General features: G+C 50.5%; 1 protein-coding gene across 25 annotated transcripts in view; it reads right to left on the reverse strand.

The window, feature by feature from the left end:
- Positions 1-20,772, reverse strand: part of NRXN2 (neurexin 2) — a 336,628-nt gene that overhangs the window by 177,991 nt on the left and 137,865 nt on the right. For 9 of the 25 annotated variants that reach the window (XM_087913726.1, XM_087913738.1, XM_087913732.1 and 6 more), the window contains 6 exons: positions 17,646-17,672; positions 12,989-13,108; positions 9,911-10,292; positions 8,718-8,908; positions 3,972-4,145; positions 2,031-2,150 (listed from right to left, as the gene is read on the reverse strand). In XM_087913726.1, coding sequence (XP_087769852.1) covers positions 2,031-2,150; positions 3,972-4,145; positions 8,718-8,908; positions 9,911-10,292; positions 12,989-13,108; positions 17,646-17,672 — 1,014 coding nt within the window. Of the gene's footprint in view, positions 1-2,030; positions 2,151-3,971; positions 4,146-8,717; positions 8,909-9,910; positions 10,296-12,988; positions 13,109-17,645; positions 17,673-20,772 lie in introns of all 25 variants that reach the window. The other 16 variants (XM_087913729.1, XM_087913728.1, XM_087913725.1 and 13 more) reach the window with 3 other exon arrangements.

Below are 20,772 nucleotides of genomic sequence, written 5' to 3' on the forward strand. Positions count from 1 at the left end.
CAGCTGGTCTGCTTTAAGATGGGTGGACTTCCACTCCCAGAATTCCCCTGCCAGCAGGTTTCAAGATGGGTGGACTTCCACTCCCAGAATTCCCCAGCTGGTCTGCTTTAAGATGGGTGGACTTCAACTCCCAGAATTCCTGCCAGCAGGTTTCAAGATGGGAGGACTTCCACTCCCAGAATTCCCCAGCTGGTCTGCTTTAAGATGGGTGGACTTCCACTCCCAGAATTCCCCTGCCAGCAGGTTTCAAGATGGGTGGACTTCCACTCCCAGAATTCCCCAGCTGGTCTGCTTTAAGATGGGTGGACTTCCACTCCCAGAATTCCCCTGCCAGCAGGTTTCAAGATGGGTGGACTTCCACTCCCAGAATTCCCCAGCTGGTCTGCTTTAAGATGGGTGGACTTCAACTCCCAGAATTCCCCTGCCAGCAGGTTTCAAGATGGGAGGACTTCCACTCCCAGAATTCCCAGCTGGTCTGCTTTAAGAGGTGGACTTCAACTCCCAGAATTCCCTGCCAGCAGGTTTCAAGATGGGTGGACTTCCACTCCCAGAATTCCCTGCCAGCAGGTTTCAAGATGGGAGGACTTCCACTCCCAGAATTCCCCTGCCAGCAGGTTTCAAGATGGGAGGACTTCCATCTGCCAGCCAGCATACTTTAAGATGGGAGGACTTCCCACAATTCCCCAGCCAACCGGGATTCTGGGAGTTGCAGTCCACATTTCTTCAAGTTGCCGTGAGGTTGAGTAAAAAGCCCAGCCTACCTCCACAATCTCCTCCTTGGCATTTCTGCCTTCTGATGTTTTTTTATCCCACCTTCCTTTTCTTTTCTTTTCTTTTCTTCTCCTACGGTTACCACACGAACCTCAGCCTCCCCGCTTTGACAAACCTGCTGGTCTTCAGGCACCGCGCAGCAGCGCCACTCCCGAGACTCCCAGCGGGCCGCCTCCCCCTGAGGGGAAGGGCGAGCGTAAGAAGGGAGGGGAAATTGGGTGGGTGGAACTCCATGGAGGCTGCCCAGTTCCCAGCTGGGCTCTTCAAGGGCTCGGCCCTCAAGTGTACCCAGGGGTGGTTTGTGGCATGAATGGGCAGCTTCCTCTTCTTCTTCGGCCCCGTGTCTTTTGGAGTGGAAGCAGGGGAGGGAGATGGGGGGGGGGGGTCCCTAACCCACGTATCTCTTCTCCCCTCCCCTCCCCTCCCCCAGGAGATCTGCAATCTCGGCAGGCAGAACAAGTCAGATCAAAGAGCCGCCCCTGAGAACCTGCCTTTGTAGAATTTGAGCCTGCAAGCCACCTTTTAACAAGGATCCACTGCAGGGATCAGGTTTGGAATTGTCCCTGGACTTGACGGGCTCCGATTAAGGCTGAGCAGAAAGGCCCCCTGGTCTTCCAAAGGGGGAGGGGCAGGGGTGGGCTTCAAACTTTTTAACAACAGGTTCTGTGGGCGTGGCTTAGGTGGTGGGCGTGCCTTGGTGGTCATGTGACTGGGTGGACATGGCTTGGGGGTCATGTTATTGGCTGGGCGTGGCCAACTCAACATCACTCACATCGAGGCACACATCTCCTCGCCTGGCCTCTCGTGACTGTGGGGATGCTGCAACAGTCGTAAGTGTGAAAAAAGGTCATAAGCCACTTTTTTCTGTGCCATTGTGACTTTGAATGGTCTCTCCACACAGTGCCAGCAAAGGAGGGGAAAATAACTCCAGAGAAGTTCCAGAGACAGGAAGTCTAGTCCCGCCAAGAATGTAATAAGGGTTAACGGGGAGGCAGTTTCTGTAAGCAACCCCAGAATGTTTCCTTCCTGCCTTCCTTACAGGATTAGCCCAGTAATTTCTTCTAACAACCGGTTCTCCAAACCGCTTAGAATGTTAACAACCGGTTCTAGCGAATAGGTGCGGACTGATAGAATCCCACCCCTGGGGGGAGAGTTATTTCCCACCCACCCCGAGGCCTCTTGGCAGGACTGTGTTCCTGTGGCTGCTCCCCCACGACATACACACACACACCCTCCCTCCCAACTCTCCGGCTACTCACGGTCATTGCACACCGGGCCGCCGTACGAGGTCATGGTACAGTCACAGGTGTAGCCGTCCCATTGCTGAAGGCAGACGCCCTGGTTGGCGCAGGAGTCCTCCGTACACGTGGTGCTGGGGCCTGGGGAGCGGGGGGAGTGGGGAGGAAGCAGAGTCAACGGACGGTTCCAAGCCAGGGCACTACTGTAAGGGCAGAGTGGCAGCCAGGAAGGGCACTGCAAACTTCCCCGAGAATTAGAGGGTAAACTTGCTCTGGAAAATCTGGGGCCCACTGAGCTGTATTGGGAGGGGGCAAAGGCAAGTGTGTTCATACAACATGAAACACTAAAGCAGAGTTCTCAAGCTTGGCCACTTGACAAGGCGTGGCCTTCGACTCCCAGAATTCCCCAACCGGCATCCTGTAAGATGGGCAAGCTTCAGCTTCCGGAATTCCCCAGCCAGCATGGCTTAAGAGGTTATGGACTTCAAGTCCCAGAATTCCCCAGCCGGCATCCTGTAAGATGGTGGGCTTCAGCTCCCAGAATCCCCCAGTCAGCCTGCTTCATGATGGGTGGACTTCTAGTCCCAAATTTCCCCAGCCAGCGTGCTTTAAGGGATGTGGCTGGGGAATTCTGGGAGAATTCAAGTCCACACCTCTTTAAGAGGCCAAGGGTGAGAAGCAATGGCTCTAAAGCCAGGTGACCAAAATTAAATTCCTGTCTGGGTTCAGTCCTCTGGATTGGCGCATGACCTTGAATAGCACTGGACCTTCTGACCTTGAATAGCGCTGGACCTTCAGTTGGTGGGCTGCATTCTCACACAAAAAGAAACCTAAGTTAACACAGCCAAGGCACGTTTGGGGGAATGAAGCCATTCAGTTTTTGCTTGATCGGATGAAGCCTGGCGTTATGCAAACTCCATCACTGCGTTCACGTCATGTCGGGATAAAGCAACCTTAATGTCCTCACCTGCCTCTGAGACGTGGACAGGTGTTTACCTAACACAGCACTCAAGCCGGCTCTTCTTTGCTTAATCATAGCTTCCTGATTGAACTAATTGGCTGGGATGGCAGGAAGGCTACAATAGAGCCTGAAGTTGTTAATTCAAATCAGGTGGGGTTCACCTCCAGACAGGTGGCAGGCGGGCCAGCTCTCTCCCATGTTGTCTAAGCCGAGGGGAACGCCCGAAAGGGAGGACAGAGCCTCATTTCAAGCCTCCACCCGAATTAGAGGTCGGTTCACAAAAGGCACAGAGGCCTGATTCACAGAAGGTGCAGCACCCAGAGAGCTGGTCATTGGCTGACTTTACCTCACAGCTAAATTCACAGAATGGATGGGTGGGTGGAGGGAGGGAGGAAGGAAAAGAAGGATGGGAAAGAGGAAAGGGAGGGAGCAAGACAGGAAGGAGGAGAGGAAGGAGGGAGGAAGGAGAAAGGGAAAGAGGAAAGACAGGAAGGATGGGAAGAGGGAGGGAAGCAGAGAGGGAGGGAGGAAATAGAGGATGAGAAGCAAGAAAGGAAATGGAGGGAGGGAGGGAGGGAAGAAGGAAGGAAGGAAGGAAGGAAGGAAGGAAGGAAGGAAGGAAGGAAGGAAGAGGCTGCTCTGTTCCCTTATGAAAGGCAACCTGCCCGGCCACAAATGGCTATCTGGAACAGGTGTCCCTCCTGGGGGGTTGGGTGCGGTGAGAGAAGGGAAGGGGTCCCACAGCAATGCTTCATCGCCTGAACAGGTTCTTTGGGGTTGAAAAGATCAAAGAGGCCAGTGTCCATTTCTGAAGGGGGGGCTGGAGAATGGGCGCTGGGTACCCCCGCTCCTGCCCCAGATTCCTGCCTCCCCTTCTCTTCCCTTTCTCCCTCTGCCTTTATCTTGACCTCTGGGTGTGAACCCAGCCAAAGCAAACAAACTGCGACTGAGCCTTCCCTCCTCCCCCCAGCCCCGGGCCCGGTGCCCTTTGGCCCTCTCACCGTCACAGCCCCTCTCGACGTGCCCGATCCGGTGCAGGGCGTCGGCGATGAGGTCTGGGAGTCGGCCGTTGAGGTCCATGGAGGCCAGGCAGCCCTGGAAACCGTCCCGAGAAGCGACCAGTTTGGGCAGGTTGTTGAACATGTTCTTGCTCAAGCCTCCGATGTACAGCTCCCCTGCAAGGCCCAAGAGAGGCGCGTTAGCAGCCCTGGCGCCCTTCTGGGGGGCGGTGTGTGCCAAGGCTGAGGCTCCCCTTCGACCCGGAAGGGAGTCCTGGAGGAGGAAAAGGCACTCGGCGGAAGAGACATTGGGACTCGGACGACGCAGACCTTTGATCAATTATCTATACTACCTATTTGTCCTCTATCTTCTGTGTGCTGTCATCTATCTAGATCTCTATATCTCTCTTATCTATTACCTATCATTTATCTGTCTGTCACTGTGTGTTTGTCTGTCTACCTATGTATCTCTCTCTCTCTCTCTCTCTGTCCTCTCTCTCTCTCTCTATTAAGCTATATCTATCTATCTATCTATCTATCTATCTATCTATCTATCTATCTATCTATCTCCTATCTATCCATCCACCCACCCACTTATGACTGTATGACTGTGACTTTGTCGCTTGCATCCTAACGATTTTTATTGACTGTTTCCTTGTATGATTCGATTGCTTATTGTACACTATGACTATTAAGTCTTGTACCTGATGATTCTTGACTCTTAACAAATGTATCTTTTCTTCTATGTACACTGAGAGCATTTGCACCAAGACAAATTCCTTGTGTGTCCAATCACACTTGGCCAATAAAAGAATTCTATCTATCTATCTATCTATCTATCTATCTATCTATCTATCTATCTATCTATCTATCTATCTATCTTCTCTGTCTCTCTCTAGACACCTATCATATCTATCTTCTATGTATTATCTATCTATCTATCTATGTATCTATCTATGTATCTATCTATCTACCTACCTACCTACCTACCTACCTACCTACCTACCTACCTACTATCTATCTATCTATCTATCTATCTATCTATCCATGGTTGTAAGTCGAGGATTACCAGTATCAGACAAACCCCAGTTGGATGCCATTGTAAAGTTAGCCACTTCCAACACACAACAGCTTCTATCTCAACCCTGGTAGGCCTCCCCACACCCCCAGGGGAAAATCGCCCCACAAATCCAGATGTCACCTCCCCATGGCTCAAAATGCAGCTTTTTGCTTAGACCCAAAGTACTTTTTTTAAAAAATTATTTCTTCCTTCCTTAAGGTCTGAGAGAAGCTCGGAGCAGTTTTGTTAAAGGTCACAGCCCACATTAGATTAATTATGATGTCTACAGCTCTCTCTGTTATGCTCTGGGTTCCTTTCGTTTGGCTTATTGAATTAGTTTAAAAAAACAAAAACAAAACCAAAACAAAACAAAACCACCGTATCCAAACTGTCACACTTAAAAGCTAATTTAAACCCCGGAGCATGAAACCCCCTCCTCGCTCCAAGCAAAGCGTTTGCCTGTATGCTGATATTCCACTCGGTTAAAGCTGTGCACCAAATGCGCTCGTCGCTCATCGTTCCAAATAATTTGCTGGCAAGTTCAGCATCTCTGTGACGGATTACTCCAAACGGAAGCAGCTGAGAGACCTTAACCACAAATGCCGGTCTCTCCATTATAGGGCTTCCCTTTGGCAGTGAAGAAGCAATTAATGTTTTGGTTTTATTTTAAAAAAAGACACCTCTGGATACTCTGTTTTGCTTTGTTTTGTTTAATTTAAAGCCTGTGTGAGAAGACGTCTCTCGCTGGCCACTGGGCTGGCGTTTTAAACGCCTGTGTTATGAAATCCCACATAAGGATGGAGGTTAGGCAGGACGCCCCTAAAGCAAGCATCTTTCGGGCAGGAGTCTCCCACGCCTCTTTTGCAGAGTAATGAAAAATAAAGCGGACCCCATATTATGCGTTTTTAGGGGAGCCCACGGGAGAAAGAGACAGCCCAAAGCCAAACCTTTTAAGACTGATTGAGAAATTCTACCCATGTTCTCTAGTCTAATCAGTGTTGTCAAGCTGGTTTCTAAGGGAGGGCACAGAGGGAACGTAATTGTCGGAATAACAGAGTTGGAAGGAAGGGACCTCGGAGGTCATCTAGTCCAAGCAGGAGACCCTATACCATGTCGTACAAATGACTGTCCAGTCTCTTCTTGGAAACCTCCAGTGTTGGAGCATTCACAACCTCTGGTGGCCAGCTGTTCCACTGGTTAATTGTTCTCACTGTTAGGAAATTTCTCCTTGGTTCTAGGTCACTTCTCTCCTTGGTTAGTTTCAATCAGAATACAGTTGGAAGGGACCTTGGAGGTCATCCAGTCCAACCCCTTGCTCAAGCAGGAGACACTATGCCATTCCAGACAAGTGGCTGTCCAGCCTCTTCTTAGATGAAGCATCCCACAACCTCTGGTGGCCAGCTGTTCCACCGGTTGATTGTCCTCACTGTTAGGCAGTTTCTCCTTAATTCCAGGTTGCTTCTCTCCTCGATGAGTTTCCCCCCCCCCACCCCACCCCCATTGCATCCTGTCCTGCCCTCTGGGGCTTTGGCGAGGAGGCTGACCTCTTCTCCTTTGAGGCAGCCCCTCAGACATTGAAAGCATATTATCATGTCACCCCTAGCAGGGGTTGGACTCAATTAGAAGTTCTTAGGTTTTGTGTGCTAGGAAGAAACCCACAGACGCCTTTCCTTCTCAGCAAAATGTATTTAAATGCATCAGATAAAAAAAATTCTTCGGATAGGCAGGCAAGCATACAAGTTGGATCAATCCATCCATCCATCAATAGACAGGAAGCTATTTATTTTCAAATAAGGTCATCAAAATATTAACAACGAACAAATATATAATCTAGTAATATCCGTGCTTCTTAATTACCCCATTAAATCAATAACAATATCCTTTTTTTAAGAGTGTAGTAATTCTGGATTGCAAATTTTATTGAAGTGAGCAAACATTTAGAGAGTCAAGGGGCCATAAATGATTTTGCTGCCTACGCAGATTATTGAATGAAAAGTTAAATCTCATTAGATGTCAGTAAAAAGTAATGTTGTAATGTTTTTCCAATCCAAGGCCACTGACTCCCTAAAATCTAGCCATGGATTTCCAGAGGTCCTGAACTCCTGATTAAAAACCTTTAGACCGGATTTGCCGTCCTTTCCAATTCTTGTTCAGCTTTTTAAATTGTTCATATTTCTCACACAGACATACAATCCAATTAATTATTCCACTTGGGGGTAAATGTGTTATGAAAATTACAGAAAAGGAATAGAATAATAATAAAAAGGTATTAATGAGATTAATATTAATCCAGTATTTGAGGGGCTTCCAGAAAGAAGGGGGGGGTTCAATTTATTTTCCAAAGCACCAGGACAAGAAACACTGGATGGAAACTCATCAAGGAGAGAAGCAGCCTGGAATTAAGGAGAAACGTCCTGAGAGTGAGAACAATTAACCAGTGGAACAGCTGGCCACTAGAAGTTGTAGTTGCTCCATCACTGGAGGCTTTTAAAAAGAGACTGGACAGCCATTTTGTCTCCTGTTAGAGCAGCGGGTTGGACTAGGTCCTTTCCAACTCTGTTATTTTGTTATCTCAAATGTTTCCACCATTCTTTTAATTTCTTAAGATCTCCCTGAATTCTGATAGTGTCCCTCAGGCTGTTTGCTATCCCCTGGATTTGAGTCCTCTGCCAATTTATTAAGGCTAATTTCCAACCCTTCCCTGAGCCAGAAATAAACGCATTGCACAGAATGGAGCTCTACGAAGTATCACTTGTTATTCCTTTCAGGCTCAATACACAATTTTGCTTCCTTCAGATTGACTTGAGAACTGGTGGGGGGAGAGAAAAAGAAACAGACTTTTTTTGTGCAAGGCAGGATTGGGCCTGCCAGGACAGATGCTGTGAGCGGCATCAAACATCTGGCTAAATCACTGCATTAGAAGCAGCTGTTTTGGTGACTGCCGGCCATGAGCCAAGTCACCAAACAAGGTGGTGTTTTCCAGAAATAAAACATATCATAAGGAAAACTAGATGGTTAAATAGGTTCTTGCTCCACCATGTTTTTGGTAGCGTACAGGTAGTCCTCAATTTACAACAGTTCATTTAGTGACCATTCAAACTTACAGCGACACTGAAAAGAGTGACTAGTGGCCATTTTGCACACTTACGACTATTACATGCAGCATCCCCATGGTCACCTGATCGATATTCAGATGCTTGACCCACTGGTTCATAGTTATGACGGTCCCCATCACGTGAACACCTTTTGCGACCTTTTGATAAGTAAAATCAATGGGGAAGACAGGTTCGCTTAACAACCTTAACAACTGCAGTGATTCACTTAACAACGGTGGCAAGAAAGGTCGTGCGGTGGGGGAAAGCTCACTTAACAATTGTCTCGCTGAACAACATAAATTTGGGGCTCAATTGTGGTCGTAAATGGAGGACTGCCGGGAATACATTCCTTCCTAAGCTTTTTACTGTATTTCAGAGCTAGCACTGATTTTAGCCAGCTAGTTTTTTCTTGAGGGCCTAAATGTCGCCCTCTGGTGTCTTCACAAGGAACTTCCGCTTTGATTATTTGAATTGCTCCCAGAGGTTGGCGCTCTGTATCCTCTGGTTATGGGTTCTGTAGTTCTGACTGCAGGGCTAGGAGTTGCCCTTCCAGTACCTTGAGGGATCCCATGTTGTGGACATTTTGTGGCTCACCTTTGAGGTCCAGGTTGCGGGCCCCATTGGAGTGCTGTGTGACGGTACGCGAGTCGATCTTCAGCGTGTGGACGTTGTTCGTGTCGCGGGACACAATGACGTTGTGCCACTGGTTGTCGTTCACTGGCTTGTCTGAATTCCCCTTCATCAGCGATGGCCCGTTGCCCAGGTCGAAAACATAGTGGATGTACCTACCGGGTGACCAGGAGGAATCAGGAAAAAAAATAAAAATAAAAGAGATTCAATTCAATGCAATTGATTCTACCTTTCAGCCCAAACGAGAACACGGGCAGGTGGCTCGCGTCAGCCAGCCACGCCACACCCTCCAGAGAAAAGCAGCTGACCAAGGCGGAGAGTTTCATTCCAATTCTTCACCGAATACAAATATTTCCATCTTTAAGAATCATTTTGGCCTCCAAGGGCCTAATCTTAGCAAGGCAGGAACTTGCAATTCCCCAGACAGGAGAATGAAAAGGCCAGCCCAGCAGAGTGAAAGGCATCCTCCAAGAGCGCCGAGAGAATCCCTTAGCAGCCATTTAACTCCAAAAGGCAGGAGGAGGAAGAGGAGGAGGAGGAGGAGGAGGAGGAGGAGGAGGAGGAGGAGGAGGAGATGATTAAACCAGGATGCCTGGGCCTCCATAAAGACCCCGGTGCTGGGCTGGGGACTGAGGGGCCTGGAGAGCCCAGGCGGCGGTTGGGATTCCTAAAAGAGTGGCGGGGAGAGGGAGGGAGGGTGGGTGGGTGGAAAGAAGGACTGAGAAAGAGGGAGGGAGGGAGGGAAAGAAGGAAAAAGCAAGGAGAAAGAGGAAGGGTAGGAAGGAAGGGGAAAAAAGGAAGGAGAAAGAGGGAGGGAGGGAAGGGAGGGAGGGAGGGAGGAGGAAGATGTTTCTTTAAAACAGAATTTGTCATGGACCAAGAGATTTCGGGGGACTCCAATATGGGGGCAGAGAGGATGGAACAGAATCTTCTCCCAGAGGGCAAATGGCTGTTGTAGGGTGTGTGTGTGTGTGTGTGTGTGTGTGTGTGTGTGTGCAGATTAACCCCCGCGACACGGCAGAGGACGCAGACCGACCACTGACACTGCCGCGGCCATGTGCCTCGGCTGGCAGCAAGGCCGTCTAGCCTAGCCGGGCCCCAGCGGAGACTGACGGCCGATGCCAGCCGATGCCGTCCATCCGGCCGGGGAGCCTCACCCTTTGACCAGCTCCACCACGATGAAGTCGTTGCCGTTGCCGCTGTTGAAGAGGATGAGCCCGTCGGTGGCCGTGGTCTTGAACTGGAAGAAGAGGTGCATGGAGGCGTAGGCCTGCAGCGTGGCCAGTGCCAGGTAGCTGGCTTTGCTTTTGAAGGTGACCGGGTCGGCGATGATGCTGCGCAGGCCGAAGCGGGCGTTGAGCTCGCAGTAGCTGATGTCGCCGTTCTTGCAGAGGTCCATGTAGGGCATCCCGTTGAAGACCAGGCTGCTCAGGTGGCCGATGAAGTTGGAGGGCACCATGGAGATGAACCGCCGCTCCGTCATGATGCCCGTCTCAATGTTGTGGAACTCCAGGCGGGTGTGGGCGCCCGCCATCTGCCCTGCTTGGGCGAAGCAAAGGGCGGGAGGGCAAAATATTAGCCTACCAAGGCCTCGGAAGGGAGAGGTCGCGCCCAGGAAGATCCGGAACAGAGGAGAAAGCGGGAGGAGCCTGGCCAAGCCCCCTCACCACCAATCAATCCATCGGGATAGAGCTGGCAGGGACCTCAGAGGTCTTCTAGTCCAGTCCCCTGCTCAAGCAGGAGACCCCAGACCAAGGGTTGCCAACCATTCGGCTGGGGACCACTGGTGGTCCACGAGAAAATTTTGGTGGTCCGCAGGGAAATGTCCCCCCAAAGCAATTAATCCAGGCTGTGGGGGAACACAAGGCTTGTGCTGCTTCCATTGGGAACAACACGAGGTAGTGAGGGGAGGGGGGAGAGGGCGGAGGGGGGGGACTTGCCCCACTTGCCTCACGTGCCTGGCCTGGCCACCGGGCTGCTTCTTTCTGCTTCTTTCTTCTTCTGCTTTTGGCTGCAGACAAGGAAAGCAGCAAAAGTCTTTTTTTCTCTCCCCCAAACTCCGCCAGAAATGAGTCTTTGGGACCCTGCAGGGCCTCCTGCTCCAAGAGGCTGCGCAGGCAAAGACTCATTTCTGGCGGAGTTTGGGGGAGAGAAAGAAAGACTTCCGCAGCTTCTGCTGCTTTCCTTGCGTGAAGCCAAAAGTCTCTCTCTCTCTCCCTGAGAACGGAGCTGGAGATGGTATCCTGCGATCCCAAATAAAAAATGATCGAAATAGGGGAATTTTCCTGCAGACTTTTGGGGGGATTTTCCCAGGGTCTCTGGTCCGTGGGATTTAAAATGATGAGTTTGGTGGTCCCTGAGGTCCAAAAGGTTGGCGACCCCTGCCCTAGACCATTTCACACAGATGGCTGTCCACTTGTCCACTTGAGCTACACTTCTATTTTCAACTTAGCCTGTCCATCCCTTTGAATCCAGACTGCAATGCTATCAATCATCATCACTGCTATTAATCCTGGTCTAATTCTTGAGGGGCTGCATTTCTATGCATAAGTCAGTGACTGAATTAAATCTGTTTTCCAATTCTGCACAATCCGATAATTCATATATGGGCCTAATGGACTGAACGGAATTAAACTGAATATAGAATTAAACTGGCCAGGTGCGGACAGGCACAAAGGAATTTGTCTCTCGTGCAGGATATGTCCACAATTACACCCGTACATAGCCACAAATGGGGTGGGGGGGGTATGTACAGTGTGCAAGGCCACAACAGAGCCAACCAGGTTTTGCAGAATGGCAGCTGGCCCAGAATCCCAGCTGTTTGGTTTCCACGCCTGGCTGGCTTGTTCTGAATCTCCCCCTAGTGGCCAAAGTGGGGGACTGCTTAAGATTCTGGCTCAGGAAAGAAAAGGGACCCTTTTCTGAGGTTGTTTGCTGCCCTCTGGTGGCAGAAAGGAAGAATGGCAGCGCCGGCATTTTCCACTCCCAGGTGAACCCAGGTAAGAGCAGAATTTTAGTTTACTTAGTGCCCCCAAATCAGGCAGCCCCTTTTCCAGCTGCGCTTTTTATCACACGCTGAAGCATTTGTGAGCTCAGCTCACCTGATGCACAGGAGGATGGCCTTAACACAGGGGAAACACAGGTAATCCTCCTCGACTTACGGTCATAATTAAGCCCCAAATTTCAGTTGTTAAGTGAGACAAATGTTAAGTGAATTTTGCCCCATTTTACAAATTTCCCTGCCACTGTTGTTAAGTGAATCACTGCCATTATTGTTAGTGACACGGTTGTTAAGTGAATCTGGCTTCCCCATTTGACTTTGCTTGTCGGAAGGTCGCAAAAGGGGATCGCATGATCTCCCCGGGATGCTGCAGCTGTCGTAAGTATGAGTCAGTTGCCAAGCATTGGAAGTTTGATCAGGGGACCATGGGAACGCTGCAACAGTCATAAGTGTGAAACAAGTGACTTTTGTTCAGTGCTGTTGTAACTTCGAACAGTCACTAAACAAACTGTCATTACTCGAGGAGTCCTCAACTTACAACCATTCATTTAGTGACCGTCCAAAGTTAAAGCAGCACTGAAAAAAGTGACTTTAGGGCCGTTTTTCACACCGACAACCCATTGTAGCGTCCCCGGGGACAAAATGCAGACGCTTGGCAGCTGACTCATGCTTACGACAGTCGCAGCGTCCTGAGATCAGATGATCCCCACCTGTGCCCTTCCCATAGGGTCCCAACCAGCAAAGGCAACAGGAAAGGTCAGATTCACTGAAGCCTTGCCGTGATTCGCTTAACAACTGTGGCAAAAGCAGTCATCAAATCGGGCACGACTGCCTTGCTTAGCAGCAGAAATGGGGGTTTCTCCCAATTGTGGCCGTAAGTCCAGGACTACTTGTGGTCAGGACAGTGGACAAACCAGCCCAGAAGAGCAGAATCCCTGGAAGGAGTCCAGAGAGCTGCATTATTGAGCTAAATTCAGCCAAACCCCCACCTTTCTGTAGTCTAAGGCAGGGGTCTCCAATCTTGGCCACTTTAAGACGTGTGGACTTCAACTCCCAGAATTCCTCAGCCAGCAAAGCGAAGCAAACTGAAGCGAAACGAAGCAAAGCAGGCTGAGGAATTCTGGGAGTTGAAGTCCACACATCTTAAAGTGGCCAAGGGTGGAGCCCCTTGGTCTAAGGGGTGGTGCAAACCCACAAGCTTTGTACCACAAGCATCTGTTCCACTCTGGCTTACCTTCCACGGTGACATTGTCCACGGACAGCTGCAGGTTCTTCCCACGCCGGACCACCCGGACGGTGTGCCACTCGTTGTCATTGAGTTTGTGGCCAGCAAACAGAGTTTCCGGCCCTTTACCTGTGGGCAGGATGGTGAGGGTCAGGAGCAGTGGCTTCCTGGGGCTATCGGAGAACGGCTGGATTGTCCACCCTCCCACTGACCCCCCACCCCACCCTCCCCCAATTAGGGAACGCGGCCCCCAGACAGAGAATTCCCAGCCAACAATTTCACAGCACCTTTCATCCCCTGCGGTGTATACACTCACACACACACACATACAGACACACACAGACATCCTTCAAACACGCTGTCATGCCGCAGTTGGAGTCTGACTCCTAGGGAGAGATGGAACAGCTGACAGGGAGTGGGAGTGGGGCTCCGGTGGTTGTGGAGGAAACTGGGGAAGGGCACAGGCCGGATGGGCATTCAGAGGGAGACCCAGGCCCATCCATCCCCTCTTCATCCTAGGGCACGCAGGGAGGAGCGGATAAGGGAGAAACGTGAGTGGCGTGGTCTATGGGGGAGGAAAGGGCCTTGATCCCCTTCATGGGCTGCAGCTGGGAGGATTGGTTAAAAGGACAAACTGCGCATGGCAAGGTTGCTGGAAGCAAAGCGTGCATTCTTGTTGGAGCTTATCGGTGTTTTGGCTTCCTGTGCGTTATCTGATAGAAGTCTGCAATTAATCATCCTTGCCTACCATAGTAATTTCTTCAGTGTGGTGTGTTGGTTTTTTTTTATTTCGAATTAACTTTACTTTGAGTGCGGACTGCATTTGCTCCCTCCGTAAACTGTTTTCTTTAAGAGTTTGATACCCAGCAGAGAATAATTGGACATTGGGGCCAAGTTGGAGGCATTAAAGGGACCTTCTTCTATTTTTGTGACTTGGTTATTTTTGTGTCACGCCCTGGGTCATCACACACGCTGCAGACAAGCCTCAGGTTGGTGTGAATTGATGCAGCCTCCTTAATTCCTTATCAAACCTTTTGGTAAATGCACACTTTAGATGGGTGTTTCTCCTTTAAGATGGCATAGAGGTCAGGTCCCAGAATGCCCCACCCTCCAGAACCCCAAACCTAGAAACCACCACCCCCCTCTCTCTCCAAGAACCTGCCAGTTCCCCAACTCTCCTGCCTCTAAGGATTAGTGTGTGTCCAGAATTTTGCAGCCAGGCTCACCTAGCAACAGGTGTGGACAGTGGAGCATCCTTCTGTGGGCCAAGGCATACCTATCCATGTTTGGGATTTAGATTTGGATTAACAGGGTTGGAAGGGACCTTGTAGGTCATCTAGTCCAACCCCACCCTGCCCAAGCAGAAGACCCTACACCGTTTCTAACAAATGGCAGTCCAGTCTCTTCCTGAAAGCCTCTTGTGAGCCAGGCAGGCTTCCGTAGAGGGAGGATGGGGGCCTCAGTAAAAAAGGGGATTGGGGGTAGAGGGGATAGATTCTGGCCAAGACCCCTTTCTGGATCTTTCTGGACTTTTATCTTGACCCTTCAGAGCAAGTCGAGAAGATAATGAAAGGAAGCGGGCGGAGAAGCAGCAATTTCTCCTGCATGGCAGCGCCTGGGGAAAAATAGCCAAAAGTATTGGCGGGCAATCCCCAACTTCAAGGTGCTTTGCATCATGGGTCTGGGGGCAGATTGGAAGTAACCACAGAAAAAGAAAGCCCCCTCTAGTCTCAGAAACCAACACGGATGTTTCTCAACTCCATTTGCACCCAATTTAGGATGCCACTGGGGCTCAGAAACAGGAAGAGCCCAAGACTCTAAGGCAGGATCAGAATTCAGAGCCTCTCAGTTTTGAGTCTGGTGCCTTAACTACTAACTCACCCTCCATACTGGGGTGAGCAACGTGTCAACTCATAAAATATTTCTATGGTCTTTTTACAGTTGCCAACAGAAAGGGAGGGGGGAGGGGTTTTTGAAAGAGCAGTGCGGCAGCTTGTAAATTGAAAGTGCATTCCATAACTGTTTTCAAAGATAGTAACTAGGTGACCGAAGTTTCTGCCGTGCAAAATTCTAACTGGAGTGCATCAATGATGGATGACTCTGGGCTACGGAGGTGTCCCATTGGAGAATATGAATCATGATACACCCAGGGGGTGGGGTGGGGAGAAACCAGGGTCAAGGGTGACAATGAATGATGTGCCTCAGAGTCGGCTCCACTCAGGCAGTGCCAGACAGTTTAACTCCCAATAAATCCTTCTGAAGTTTTGGAAGTTTGGCTCGAGACTCAGGATTTAACTGGGGGTAACTGCCGGAATCCTGACACAATGATGATAACTTTAGGACTTGTGGTCATGCTGGCTCAGGAATTCTGGGAGTTGAAGTCCACAGGTCATGAAATTGTCATAATTTCCCACCCCTGTTCTACACCAGGGGGAAGGCAAGCAGGATGAGGCCGCTTCTGTAAAAGGAGACCAGGGACTTCAGGCTGAAAGCTTCTCTTTTGGAAATGTTTTGCGGTCTGTTTCTCCACAAATCAACGCATCAACCCGACTACGAGAAACAAGCTGTTTCAGTCCGAAGGGCCTTCCCGCAAGACCATGGGTGGTTTTAGGTTGCTCCTGCATGGGGTTTTTTTTTGTGTGGGCGGGGGGAGGGCTAGAGTTAGCAGCATGGAAGGATATATGGGTTCCCCTCCTTTCCACGGATTAAGCAAAGCAATTTTGGGCATGTTTACTGATTCCCAGCTCCCTTTGTGCCCAATGGACTTGGTATTCCTCTAAATCCGCTTCCGATACCGTAAAGAGGGATCAAATTTTCTGGGTTGCATCCATAACCACATAATAGGGTGGGGGGGAGATTGCAAAAAGCGGGCTCACAATTCTAATTTAGGAAGATTAGAGAAAAGGTTCCAGTGGAGGGAAAGGTTAAACGTTGGGGGCTTTTTAACCTCGCGGCCAAGGAGAGGTGCAATAAATGCAAATTTTAAAACGTGCAAAAAGGGGGACATTTTTCTCCCGTCCTCACGGTGTTCGATCTCAGGATCATTTGCCAGAGCGAACTGAAAAAAAACTTCAGCCTTCGAAAAGAACTTTCTCCTTGGGATGTGGAACTCACGGCCACTTACAGGTCAGTGGGATCTGTCCTCGGACAGCCGCTTCCTGCCTCTGGAATCACGGGCCTTGGACCCCATCACTGCTCTGCCTCTTTGGTTTGTTCATTTTTCCCCTAATCAAGTCACTTGTTTACTAATGAATTCACCCCTATAATATGCAGGAGACTCTATCGCTTCTGAAAAGCCTCCAGGGATGGAGCCCCCACAACTTCTGGTGGCAAGCAGTTCCACCGGGTAATTGTTCTCACTGTCAGGAAATTCCTCCTTCGTTCCAGGTTGCTTCTCTCCTGGATTGGTTTCCATCCGTTGCTTCTTGCTCTGGAAAATCAGTTGGCTCCCCTCCTCTTTGTGGCAGCCCCTGAAATACTGGAACAATCCTGTCCTGTGAGCCCTGGTCCTTCTGTTCTCTAGAGTGACCGTAACCAGTCGCTGCAACCGTTCTTCGTGTGTTTTTGCCTCTCTCGTCCCCTAATCACCTTTGCTGCTCTTTTCTGCACTCTTTTTAGAGTTTAAATATATTTCCATAGACTTGCCTCACTCCAACCAGCACAGACAGGGCAAGTCATTGGTTTATGCTCACTCCCTTCTAGCAGGGGTGATGTTCTCTCGTTGGGTCATGAAACTTCTGCCAGAAAACCACCAAGGATCCCACAGTCCTCCTGCTCCCTCTACTAGCACTGGTGGTATTAACAGATGAACAGATAATCAGAGTTGGAAGGGACCTTAGAGGTCATCTAGTCCAACCCCCCCCGCCCAAGCAGGAGACCCTACAGCATTTCTGACAGAAGGGAGTCCAGTCTCTTCTTGAAAGCCTCCAGGGATGAAGCTCCCATAACTTCCGAAGGCAACTTCTGTCCATGAATGGATGGTTCTCCCTGTCAGGAAATTCCTCCTTAATTCCAGGTTGAATCTCTCCTTGATCAGTTTCCGTCCATTATTATTCCTTGTCTGGCCTTCAGGTGCCTTGGAGAATAGCTTGACCCCCTTCCTCCTCTCTGGGGCAGCCCCTCAAATATTGGGAGGCTGCTCTCCTGTCTCCCCTGGTCTTTCTCTTCCCTGGACTAGCCAGGCCCGGTTCCTGCAACTGTTCATCGCATGTTTATATTACCTAGTTGGGTCATGAAACATCTGCAAAAAAACCACCCGGCTCAGAAAGCACCAAGGACCCCCCGGTTCTTCTTCTTTTTTCTTTTTTGTATGAACGATGGGAGACTCCACAGTTCCTTCAGGTTTACCAGCCTCTAACCCTCTCCCCCCTCTCCTCTTTGGCCCACCTCCCTCAAAAGCTCCCCCGCCTCGTGACACAGCCACACGTGCAAACACACACACACACACACACACGCGCGCACACACACACACACACGTTTCCTCTTGCACAAGGCCCAAGCGGGGAGGGGGAGGAGGCCCCAAACTGCGAGTTTCCAAGCAAGCGAGCTGAAGAAAAGGAGGGCTTGAAAACATGGAGGCAGAGAGAGAGAGAGAGAGAGAGAAAGCTTCCCAAAAAGAGAGAGAGAGAGAGAGAAAGAGAAAAAAAACAATGAGAAGGCAACTTACTAGGGTTACAGCCTATCCTGACACAGTCTGAGACGGGGGCCCGGGGTGGGGAGGGGGAGAGAGAGAAGAGAACGAGAGAGTTTTATATCCTTCAAGGAAACATTTGTCACCAAACACCCAAAAAATACAGCAATGCAGGCCACCATCTGGGGACAGGCATGCCACGAGGGAGACGCTTGCGTTGGCACTGAGGAGGGTGCCAGGGTCCCAACTGGTCGTCTCTGGGGAACAGAGGGGCCGGGACCACCAAGACACAAACCCCAATTTGGTTGTGGCTGTTTTGGACACCGGCGCCACCAAGAGCCCTGAGGGGCAGGTTGGTTTGCCCACCTAATGCCAGTGTTTCTCAACCTATTTTAAGGCGGGTGGACTTCAACCCCCAGAATTCCCTAGGTGACGTGTGCACAAAAGAGGGCAGGGACGGTTTTTAGCAGGGTGGGTGGTGAGGTCAGCTGGGGGATTCTGGGCATTGAAGTCCACCCGCCTCAAAGTTGCCCGGGTCGAGAGACGCTGCCATGCAGCCTTCCTTACTACCTATGCCCAGTGGGCAATGCCCAAAATGTGCCCTGGGCCATTGCAAGCATTTGAAAACAGCAGGTTTTTACACAGTCCCAAATTGGGGGGAGAAACTGGCCACGATTTGTTTGGCCCATCGACGTTTGGGGCTCCCTCGGCCCAGGCAAGCAAGCGGCTCCCTCGTCACAATCAGCTGTGCAGAGAAAGGCGGGGAAACTGGGGAGCGGCAGCCTTTCCTCCCTCCCCCACCCCCAGCTCAATGCCTCCCCCCCCTCCCCCAAGACGAAGGGGCTGCCACCCCCTCCCTTTCTGCAAGCTGCACAGCTGGGCATGCCGTCAACCTCGGCAGAGCAGTGGGCGCAAGCAGCCACAGGACCAGGAAACTTCACTTCTCCCGTGGAAAGGCAGAAATTCCCAGAGGGTTTTTTTTTGGGGGGGTGGGGGGGGGGGATGTCCTGGGAAGCAGGATGGGGAAGATTACAGGTGGGGGGGCGGGGAGAGAGCCTGAGTTCGGGTCACCGTGGCTGCTTGCTCTGGGCTGGCTGTTGATGCACCAATGAAGGGTCAAAACCCACAGCGAGGAGGGAATGGGGGGGATCCGGGGAGCAGAACCGCTCCTCTCTCTCAGCCCGGCCACCAAAATGGTGGTCAAACGGTCAGGAGAGAGGACAGCTGCCCTGCCCTGGCTGGCAAGGGGCGGGGAGGGAAGGACCCTCCTGCCCAAGAAAGAGGCTTAAACTCTGCCCCCACGTTTGACCCTCGGGGGGCACGCTGGCAGATGAACCTGTTCCCAAGGCTGCCTCTTCCCCCATCAGAGGAATCTGAGTAGATTTGGGGTGTGGGGTGTGTGTGTGGGTGGGGGTTGCATCTGAGGAAGGAAAATCCACCTGGATCGCAGCAGGATCTCAAAGTGCCGGAGAAAGAGAGCAGGAAAGGCGAGATCAAACACCTTTATTCCTGGCTGGGTTCGATTCCCTTCCCTACCATTGCGACTAACAGCGATATTTGCCGGAAAAGCAGGCAAACCCCCCCCCCCTCCTTCAGGAAATCTGTGGGGTTACTCATGAGTAAAAAAAAAGTCCACCCGGACGTTATTACCAGCCCTGACTAAAAGAGCGATTCAATGATTTTGACAAGCAGTCCTTGCTTACCGACTTAGCAACCATTGGAAGGCAGGATGGTTTAAAAAACAACAACCCAGCTTTGCAACCAATCCTCACATTTATAACGGTTGCGTCCAGAGTCGGTGAGGAAGATGGCAGCAAAACTGCAAGTCGCCCCCACAGGGTGTCTTGCTTTGATAGCGATTCACTTAACAACCAGATGTCGTAAGTCCAGCACAGCCCTGTATTTTTTATTTTTGTTATTTTTTTGCTTAAGGACCAGAGGGCTTAGCAATGGTAACGGAATGAGAGAATGACCTTGGATGGTGGAGGAAGGAGATGCTGCCTAAGGAACGATCAGGAAAAAGGAGGAGGAGGAGGAGGAGGAGCCCTCAGCTGAATGAGGGGAAGGGGGGAAACGCCTCATTAGGATCCATCCTAACTTATCAGGGGTAAAAAGAGATGCTGGGGGAGCTGTGCTTTCAGCCTCTATTAATGGAGCCTTACAATTAAATAGAACTGACTTGAATCTGTCGTGTTTCCTTTCCAAGTCTGAAAGTACAAATCTCCTCCTGTCTCTTTTATCACCTGAAAATTTAGGGTGGATCAAGTCCCCCCCGCCTCCTGCCTGTCATTCAGCTGGGGGCTGCTCTCCCTTTTATCCGACGGTTCCTTCCTCAGCATTTCTCCTCCCTCCCCTCCTCCCCCTTCCAAGGTCGTTCTCACGTTCCCCTTAAGGGAGGGCAGAGTTGCCAGCCAGGAAGTGAGGACTATCTGTAACCGCCGCCTCCAAGTAGGGATGAGGCCTTGAGGCCCATGGTCCTTAGCCTGCAGGAAGGGCTCCACTGCCTTGGGGCTAACGTGAGCCTCCCACGGATGGGAGGTGAACATCTAGAGGTGCTCCTTGGCTTACAACAGTTCATTTAGTGACCGGTCAAAGTTACAACGTCACTGAAAAAAGTGACTTATGGCCAATGTTCACACTTATGACCGATGCAACATCCCTGTGGTCACGTAATCAAAACTGAGATGCTGGGCTACTGACTCATATTTATGACGTGGCCTGGGATCACGTGATCCCCTTTTGAGACCTTCTGACCAGCAAAGTCCCTGGGGAAGCCAGATTCACTTAACAACCCTGTTACTAACTTAACAACTGCAACTATGGCAAAAAAGGTCATAAAATGGGGCAAGGCTCACTTAGCAAATTTCTCACTTAGCAACATCGATTTTGGGCTCGACTGTGGTCGTAAGTCGAGGACTTTGTGTCTGGTCCCACAGGAGTGGCCAAATGTCTCCTTCCCAGAGGGAATTTTTTTAGCCCGTTCAGCAAAAACTGGGCGGAACGAGACTTTTGAACTGCGTCTCAGTTTGGAAGCGTTTTTTCTTAGAAACGCAGAAAAAACATTCGAAAATTCGGACGGGTTGCTCTGCCTACCCCGGAGGTCATCCAGGCTCCTAACATCTGTCTCCAACTTGCATCGCAGCTGTTTGGGACTCCAAACACT

This window comes from Pseudonaja textilis, chromosome 16 (genome assembly GCF_049901715.1).
Source record: "Pseudonaja textilis isolate UNSWEBS1 chromosome 16, rPseTex1.2, whole genome shotgun sequence".
Lineage (NCBI taxonomy): Eukaryota > Metazoa > Chordata > Lepidosauria > Squamata > Elapidae > Pseudonaja > Pseudonaja textilis.